General features: G+C 34.4%; 1 protein-coding gene across 1 annotated transcript in view; it reads right to left on the bottom strand.

Annotated features, from left to right (window-relative positions):
* Positions 1–8,105, bottom strand: part of LOC110671948 (uncharacterized) — a 43,337-nt gene extending 35,232 nt beyond the window's left edge. The window contains exons 1-2 of the mRNA XM_021834584.2: positions 7,977–8,105; positions 7,832–7,889 (exon numbers count right to left, since the gene is read on the bottom strand). Of these exons, the coding sequence (XP_021690276.2) occupies positions 7,832–7,835 (4 nt within the window). The 5' untranslated portion in view covers positions 7,836–7,889; positions 7,977–8,105. The remainder of the gene's footprint in view (positions 1–7,831; positions 7,890–7,976) is intronic.
* Positions 8,106–9,451: the final 1,346 nt, after the last annotated feature.

The following is a 9,451-nucleotide window of genomic DNA, read 5'->3' on the forward strand; positions in this document are numbered from 1 at the left end:
GTTGAAATATATGATTCATAAATGCTTGGAATGTGGCAGGGGCATTGGTCAAGCCAAAAGGCATGACAGTAAATTCATAATGCCCATGATGTGTTCTAAAAGCTGTTTTGTGAACATCTGGAGGATTCATCCTTATCTGATGGTACCCAGCTTTTAAATCAATCTTAGAAAAGATTGTAGCACCATGAAGTTCATCCAAAAGATCATCTATTATGGGAATCGGGAATTTGTCCTTAATGGTAAGGTCATTAAGCCTTTTATAATCAATGCAAAATCTCCAAGTACCATCCTTTTTTTTAACAAGAAGGACTGGAGATGCATAAGGACTAGTACTAGGTTGTATAACCTCATTATCCAACATCTCTTTCACTAACTTTTCAATTTCATTTTTTTGGAAATGAGGATACCTATATGGCCTAATATTAACAGGTTGGGCAGAAGGTATAGGGGAATACAGTGATTATGACTTCTGAATGGTGGCAAGACCTTAGAGTCCTGAAAAATACCATGATATCTATCCAAGAATAAATGCAATTCGGTGGAAAATTGACAAGCTAGGAGACCTTGCGAGCAAAGACACCGAGTAACGGAAAATGGCGGTGAGAAAATTGAATAGAAAATAATGGAGTTTGGAAATCCTCCATATTTATGTCCCAATTGATCACCATTCACACAATTCAATTGCGACCGAGAAATTAAATCGTAATACCTGCAATACTATCCTCACTCCTGCCTTGTGAAAACTAACTGAAGAATTTTGAAAATCAAATAATATGGGATTAAAAGTCTTCATCCAATCCACACCCAATATCATAGCAAAACTCCCCATTTCCAACAGCCTAAAATCAAAATTGAAAGAATGTTAATGAATCTTCCAGTTAAAAGCAGGGCACATGGTGGTACTTAAAATTTTCCTTCCATCAGCCACTGTTACGCCAAAAACATCGATATCCACCAAAAGCACCTTCAATTCTCTTGCTACCTTAACATCTAGAAAACTGTGGGTGCTACCACTGTAAATTAAAATCAATAATTCTCTACTCTTATGCTTGCCCAAAACTCTTATTGTTTCTGTAACACCCTCCATTAACCACTCAGTACATCCCTCTTTATTCGGTGGGTGTCATCGGACAGCTAGAACGTCCGGAAAAATAATTAAACTTAAGAGAGGGACCATAATTAACTCAAATATTAATAAGAAACACTTAGTAAAAATTTTAGAAATAAAATACAACCAAGTCAAACTAGCCGGTGCCCAAGCGATGGGTAACCGGAGGGAAGTTGCGGTTCTCGCAACGAGGAGCCCTAGACTCGGGGGAAAAATTATAAAATAATTTTTGGGACTCCAGAGAAGGGTCATTGAGGTTCCTATGGCATTAGAATGCCAAGAAAATACCTAGAAAAATTTTTCAATCGGTACAGACAATTTTGACCCGTTAAGCCAAACGGAGGGCATTTTGGTCATTTCGCCTTCAGAGGTGATTTTTGGCCGACTTGTCCAGTTGAGTAAATAATTAATATGACATAAAATATGAAGAAACATTACTAAAAATGAAATTGGAAATGAGTAGTGAAAGAAAAGAAAAGAAAATGCAAAATAATGCAAATAATGACATCAATGTGATGTCATTTAAAATTTCCAACCAATCACAATTAAGCCCTTATTTGACTAACTAATAAAGAGACAAATTGAAGACTAAATTCATCAAAGAACCAGCAGCCACCCCCTTTCCCATTCCAGCCGAAATCCCTATCCTTTCTCCCTCCATTAATCTTCAATCAAAAGCTTGATTTTTTCCCTTGTTTACACCACAAAACCCTAACTTCTCTTCATTAAAGCTTTACCCCACATCTTAAACAAGCTCTTGGCAGCCAACAAGAGGAAAGAAATTGAAGTTTGGGACTTGGAAAAATTCTGCCACTTGAGGTTAGTGCACCTATATCCATTAAACTCTTTATTTTCATGGTTTGGGACTTGAAACTAGTAAGAATTGTGATTTAAATTAACAAAAACTTATGTGTATAACATCTTGAATTTCGACTGCCCTAGCTATGGAATAGGGGGAAGTGTTTTGATGAGCTTAGAGTGAAATAGAAACCATGTTGAAGTGATAAACATATGAGTAATGCATTTGTAGCTACTAAGATACATGGCATAAACCATGAATTTGAATTAGGGTTTGGAAAGGTGAAAATGTGACTTGGCTTAGGAAATTATTAGAGAGCATTTTAATGGTCAATTAGTGACCATTTTAGGTAATTTGACCAATAAAGGGACTGAAAAATAGGATTCCAAAGTGAGGTTGCAGTCGCCTAGGATAGCGACATAGGGTGAAAATTCAGTCCATTTGCACTGCCATAACTTGGGCTGTGTTAGTCCAATTGGTGTTTGGCCAATTGAACATGAAACTAGGCTTATAATGGCACATTTTTGCTGAAGAAACCATGCCCAAAAGACCAAAGCAAGATGACCAAAACTTGGCCCCAATCCGGACACCCTGCACTGATTCTGCAGAATTGACCAAATGAACAGTATTTGGCCATAACTCACTGTAGATTTGGTCAATTGACCTGAAATTTTTACAACAACAAGTTAAGACATAGAGAAACAACTTTCATGAAGGAACCTACCCCAAATTATGGCCAGAACCCATCCAAACAAGTGGTTCCAGTCACTGTTCATGCACTGTAGATATGGTAATTTCTGCAGAATGGAAAATCCAGCCAGCTGTGGTTTTTGGACCATATCTAGAGCTACAAAACTTCAAATGGAGTGATTCAAAAAAAGAAATTCAACTAGACAAAATAAGGAACAACTTTCATGTTTTACATTTCTTCAAATTCTCACAGTAACAGTGTCCAATGGAACAGTGAAGTTGACTCATCAAAACTGAAAATTCTGCTTGTGTTGGTTTAAACTTGAAATGGTATTAACACTTAATGCCAACAAGTTTTAAACACAAAATGTGGTATGTTGGGAGTGCCAAAGTCAATGTACATATTTTCTATCCAAAAGTCAACATTTTTGTTGACCAATGAGGTGAATAGTAACACCAAAACATGAAATTCACAAATTGAAGAATTTAAAAGTTTCAAATGCCCTAGTATACCTAACAAGATTGGTTTGGATAGTTTGGCATGCCAATAGGGTCCAATTAGCAGTACTGCACATGGCAATATGCCATTCCGTGATTTCATGGCGTTTAGCCATTCTGACTTTGTATTGAGACTTGGCCTTGTGCCTGAGATTATTCTGACTTGGTAGGCTTGCATTTGCACACCGGGTGATGCATATGCGACCGATGGTGTGACGGCCCGAGGTATTAGATACCCAGTGCCAGTTTACCCGTTATCCAGTCCAGTTGTCTAGTGTAGGTTACTTGGGGCAACCAAATGAATAAAAGTGGACAAAGTAAATAATATACAAATACCAAGCAAATGAAACATATACATTCACTACACATTTAAATTCTTGCTATTTTCTTTTATTATATTATTGCACCACTAAGCATTATTGCTTAGCGCGTTGCTTTTGCCACGCGTAGGTACTGGAGATACCGACCGTGAGCCCAGTAGACCACAGACTGGGTGAGTCCATCCGGCAGTTCTGCTCAGTGTCCGTGTCACCTCAACTTCTGCTGTGCATTGGTAGGACACTAGGTGTCATTTTGACATTTTGTAACTTAATTTTGTTTTCTCATATGTAATTAAACTTGTGTAATGTATATTGATGTTTATGTAAATTATGAAAATTGTGCTTGTGAATGGAAATGTAAATGTTTACTTGTGATTTATATGTGATCATCACATGTGATGGATGATTGAGAACTGGAATTGAAATGTTGTTGAGAATTTGTTGATAAATTGAGGTTGGGATTGTTTGGAAATTATTTGGAAGTGTTTTTAAACAGGTTCCGAAGAACTGTTTTCTCCATTTTTAGCCGGTACTCCGCCGGATTTCCTTTAAAATTTTCGGAACCCCAAATAAATAATAATTTCGATAAATGGCTTAAATAAATCATATTTCATAAATTAGCTTCAAAAGCATGACACAAATTAAGTAAGGTATATTAGAGTGTGCCAGTACACCGTGTGGCATTACTTACTCGGGTATACTATACACGGGTAAGGGGTGTCACAGTTTCAGTCCCCTATCTGCCCTCAATTGCATACACAGATAATGTCATTTCCTATGTAGAACCTATTCCCTCTCCTTCTCCAACATCATGCCATACTTCATCACCATCTTCCATGTCCTGTCCTTGCACTTGAAAAACTGTTCCATCACTCTCACAACCTTGTATTGCCATTACTGATTTCTGTTGCTTGCATTGATGCCCAGGGAAATATTTATCTCCACACTTAAAACAAGGCCTTGGCTGCCTGATGGTATTGGAATTTGTAGTGATATTAGTATTAGCTTTAACTGCAGGTTGGTTAATAGAAGATTGGCTAGCAGTGGGAAGGTTTTTCTGAGTAGTGAAAGGTTGTTTTAGGGTATTAACATTCTCTGAATTAGGTGGTCTAGGTATATATGAAAAATTTTGGTTGTTTAGGTTAGGTTTAGAAGAAAAAGATGCCGGTGAAGTGAAAGAATTGGTTTTGAAATTTCCTTGATAAGATCTATGGTAGGAATTAGGTTTTTTATTGCAATTCAAGAGTTGTTCTTGAAATTTGGCAGTCTCAATGGCATGGGATAGAGTAGTGGGTCTCATCATCCTCACCATAGGCCTAATATCATCTCTTAACCCTCCAATAAAACCAGACAAAAAATAGGCTTTCCCTAAATTTGGCATAACCCTCTCCAGTCTAACTCTTATGTCTTCAAACTTATCTTGATACTCCTCAAGTGACCCTTCTTGCCTCATTTTCATAAACTCCTTAATTATATCTCCTAAACCTTCCTCCCCAAATCATACACAAAGATCCCTCTCAAAATCAGTCCAAGAATGAGATCCTTCCCCTTTCACCCAATTATGATACCAAGCATTTGCACTGTCAACTAAAAACAAGCTGGCTATTCCCACCATCTGATCTTTTGGAACCCCATACAACTCAAAATACTTAATACACATCCTAAGCCAAGCCCTAGGTTCTTTACCATCACAAGTGACTAGCTTAACTTTAGGTAAAATCTTGGACATACCTTCAGTTTCAGCTGTAGATCCAGTGCCATTAAGATCTCTGTTTGGCTGATTCCCATTCTCTTTAGGTTTAGGCAGAATCCCCTTTCATCCAAGAGAGGCAACTGAGTTTCCAACCTCATCATTATCTCCTGAGCTAGCGCCTTTGCCCTTATCCACCATAACAGCACCAAATAGGGATCAGAATTCTTCCAAAATAATGTTTTTGTTCTCAATTGCAGATTGCTTAATCTCCTCCCTTAATTCCTCCTTATCTTTCTTCGCAGTTGCTTGCAAAACCCTAATTTGCTCTTCCATCTCAGCCATCCTAGTTGCATCTTGAATAACTGCTCCAGATTTGGTCATTATTGCGACCTCAATACCCTCAGATTTGAGCTAATCCCCTTTGAAACAAGGCTCTGATACCAAATTGTTAGGTAACAACCTAGAGACATTATTCCTAGAAACTTAGAAATGAGATGAAAAATAGGAGAATTAGACTAGATGAGAAAAGAAAATAGAGGTTAAAGATGAGAAGAGAGTAGAGATTGAAGATGAGAAGTATTCTGTTATTGATTCAACTACTAGATATCAGAATGCAAAAGGGATTCTCCCTTTTATACAGAGCTGGCATAACTGCCTCTAGCCAGCTAACCCATTCAGTTATCCAAAACTAATCTTCCCCTCCAAGCTAACAATATTTCCCTCCAATTACTAACTACCCGAGCCCCCTACTTGTTTATCATTATTTCTCTTCTTTCTCCTACAATATGTAACATCTATCTCTTAATTCTACTTATTAAAATAATTTCTAATCCACAACAGGAATTTTCAATGATCCCAATTTTCTTTTCATCTATTGAAAGATAAGCAAATATATACCAAGAATTTCTAACAAAAGAAATATGGAAATAGGATATCCAATCACACAAAAAGTGGAAGAAAGAATTAGAAATGAAATTCATCTTTGATTGAGCCATTGCAGAAAATTTATGACTTTTGCTGTATTAAATCTCTATGAGCCCCAACTGCAGTTCAAGCCAGGTATTTTATGTGCTTAGTGCTGCAACCAAGAAACCTCTCATGTTTGATGTCCATTTCCTTATGTGCTGCCATGTTACCATTTCATAAATTTTTCCTCTCTTCCATACTTCTGGTTGATTATAATCACTTGCAAAAAGCAGCTTTGTACAAGTTAGCTTACTTTAGATGCAATAGAACTCTAATAGATCTCACTTGGCACAAAGGTAAAACTAAAATTATGAGAAGATAATCTTGGAAATAAATAAATTAAACACCATAAAAAACACATTAACAAAAGATATAAAATTAACTATAACAAAGAAGAAGAAGCATTTCAAATTTTGCATGATCATCTACTACCTGTCCACAATTATTAACTAAAAGGGGTTTATGGGAAGGGGTGGGAAATCAAGAAGAAAATTCAGATGGGCAACATCAATCACCATTAAACATGATATTCCCAAAATTACTACCTATTAAACCTCCAAATCCAATAAATTATGAGAAAGAGACCTGCTAGGGTCGGTCGAGAAACAAAATTTACATATGAGAACTTACGTTTCCCTTGAAAATGTAATTAAAATATAAATGAATGCATTCCCATATTTGCCTTCTTGTTTCATTTTGCCTGAACATAATGGAAGTTTCAAAATTATACCGAAAATAGATGCGTTTCATTCCCAAGTTCAATTAGAATGCACTTAGTTCCTTCCCAAAGGACAGAACAGAGTCCTATTTCAGCTTTGAGGATACACATTCCACTTCCAGGGCAAACCAATGAAGCCTTGGAGTGACAAATAGCTCTCTTTTTTATATCGATAAGTGATTCAAAACAATTTGATTTCATTCTGCTCGTTCAGTAAAAAAAAATTTGTCAAGTGAATTTCGTACCACTTAAAATTCCCAAAACCACCATCACCAGTCTTTCATACCAGGCTCTAAATTCTAACCTAAGAAAGAAACAAATGAAACAAAAAGAAATACCTCAGACTTGCCATGAACAATCTATTGAAGTTCATAAGGGAACAACGAGTTGGACATCAGCTGAATGGCCTTCAATATCAGAAACTCTTTAAAAATAATTCTTATAATTGCTAGAAATACTCATAATTTCTCAGGAGTGAGTCCTTGTCGGAAAATGATGCTTAGTGTAAAATTGTATTATATTTGATTCCTATGTTAAATTAGTGTAAAAACTCAAAATGATAAGACCCTTCAACCCTCCATCAAAACGAAGAACAGCAGATTGAACAAAGGTAAAACTAAAATTATGAGAAGATAATTTTGGAAATAAACAAAAAAAAAACACCATGAGAAACAAATCCACAAAAGATATAAAATTAACTATAACAAAGAAGAAGAAAAAAATACATCACATACCCATAATTAAAGAGAGAAAAGGAAAACTGAATGACAGGAAACAAAAGGAACACTGAAATAATAAATAGAAAAACAAAGAAAGATTAAAAGACATACAACCATACAAAGAAATTATTAAAACATGCACAAACTGTACCAAAGCGTGGGGGTAAACATAATTACCCTAAAAGCAGGCCTAAAAGAAGAATAGTGAGTTTACGATTTGGCATGATGATTTCACTATTTGGCATGCAATCATTGATAATTAAAAAAAAATGGAAGATATAAAATTTGCAAATGGAAAGGAATAGATAATTAATTATTACCCATCAAATCGAGGAGAAAAACCCACTTGAAGGAGCAAAACCAAGAAGCAGATGCTTTCTGAGCAAAATATAAATTGCTGATATGAGATTAAGGAAAACAATAAAAACAAATGAAGAAGAAATTGGCAATGAAGGAAGAAGGAACCTGTGAAATGGCAACTAGCAGTCTGGAACAACGTCGTTTTGTGAAGAGAGCACATCAAATGGGGAATAGGGAAGGAATTGCACGTACAGGAAAGGGGAAAAAAAAAATAAAACAGCAGCATTTAATGAAGGAATGAAAAAAAAAGCACAAAGTTGGACAAAACAACAAAATCGCCAATGGAATTGCATTATTCCTCAGAACAGTAAATTGTTTTAATATATATATATATATATATCTCATAGCTGACTTTGGTCACCCTAATAATAGCCTATACTAGCTTATCTAACAAACATAACAAGCAATTACCATCAATTAACGGGATAAATTTTAATAATTATTTTTAAACTTATATAGTTATAGAAGTATAGTTTTTTAACTTTAAAATGTAATATAAAATCTTTTAAACTTTTAAATTTTATATAGTAAAATCTCTTTGAATTTTAATTACTGATTTTTCAATTAGAAATTGATGTCAATAGCTTCCGTACGACACTTAGTCAATATTTCTCTCTCCTCTCTTATATAAAGTGTAAAATTATTCTATTTACGTATGAAAAATTATTCTGTTTATAAAGAGAAAAATAATTCAATTTACACATGACTTAAGAAAAAAAAAAGAGAAATATTGACTAAGCTCTATGTTGAAACTGTCCAGATCAGCGTCTAACTGAAAAACTGATAATTGAAAGTTAGAGGAATTTTACTGTGTAATATTTGAAAGTTATTAAAATTTATCCTCAATTAACAACTTCAAACTCAACATGTAAATCTTGACATTCCCAACATAACTTGGCTCTTTGATTTGGACTAGAGAGGCTTGATTTATAAGTTAAGGACTTTCTACTATGATATGCTGCAGCTCCAGCTATCGCTTTTCCACACAGAATATGAAAATATTCATTCATGAAACCACTACAGAACAGTAACTCATCTCACCAAACAGTTTATTGGCCCATGAGCTCCTAACTGTTGCAAGCATGCATCTACCTACTCATCGTGCAAGCACACTCTATATTGGGATTTTTAATAAAAATGTGTAATAAAAAAAATCATATAAAAAAATAGTGGGTTTGAATTTAATTACAAAAAAAAAGTGAAATATGCTGAGGTGGAAGAGCTGAGGGTAAGACACTAATTATAATAACGTTTTGAGAGTACGAACGCTATTTATGATAGCGTGCACCATTTAAACAAAATAAAATAATTAAAAATTTTAAAAAAAAAGCTGAGCGCTATTTATAATAGTGCCCAGCTTTTCTTTAAACTTTTTAATTATTTTGTTTTATATTTTAAATAAAATATAAATATTATTTTAATAAATAAAATTATAATAATTAATATTATATATTATAATATTTTTATTATGAAAAATTATTTTTTTATTTAAAATTAAATTAAAATTTAATGATATAAAAAATTAAAATAAAAAAAAATAAAATAATTAAAAAATAAAAAAAAGTTGAACGCTCTTAAAA

This window comes from Hevea brasiliensis, chromosome 3 (genome assembly GCF_030052815.1).
Source record: "Hevea brasiliensis isolate MT/VB/25A 57/8 chromosome 3, ASM3005281v1, whole genome shotgun sequence".
Lineage (NCBI taxonomy): Eukaryota > Viridiplantae > Streptophyta > Magnoliopsida > Malpighiales > Euphorbiaceae > Hevea > Hevea brasiliensis.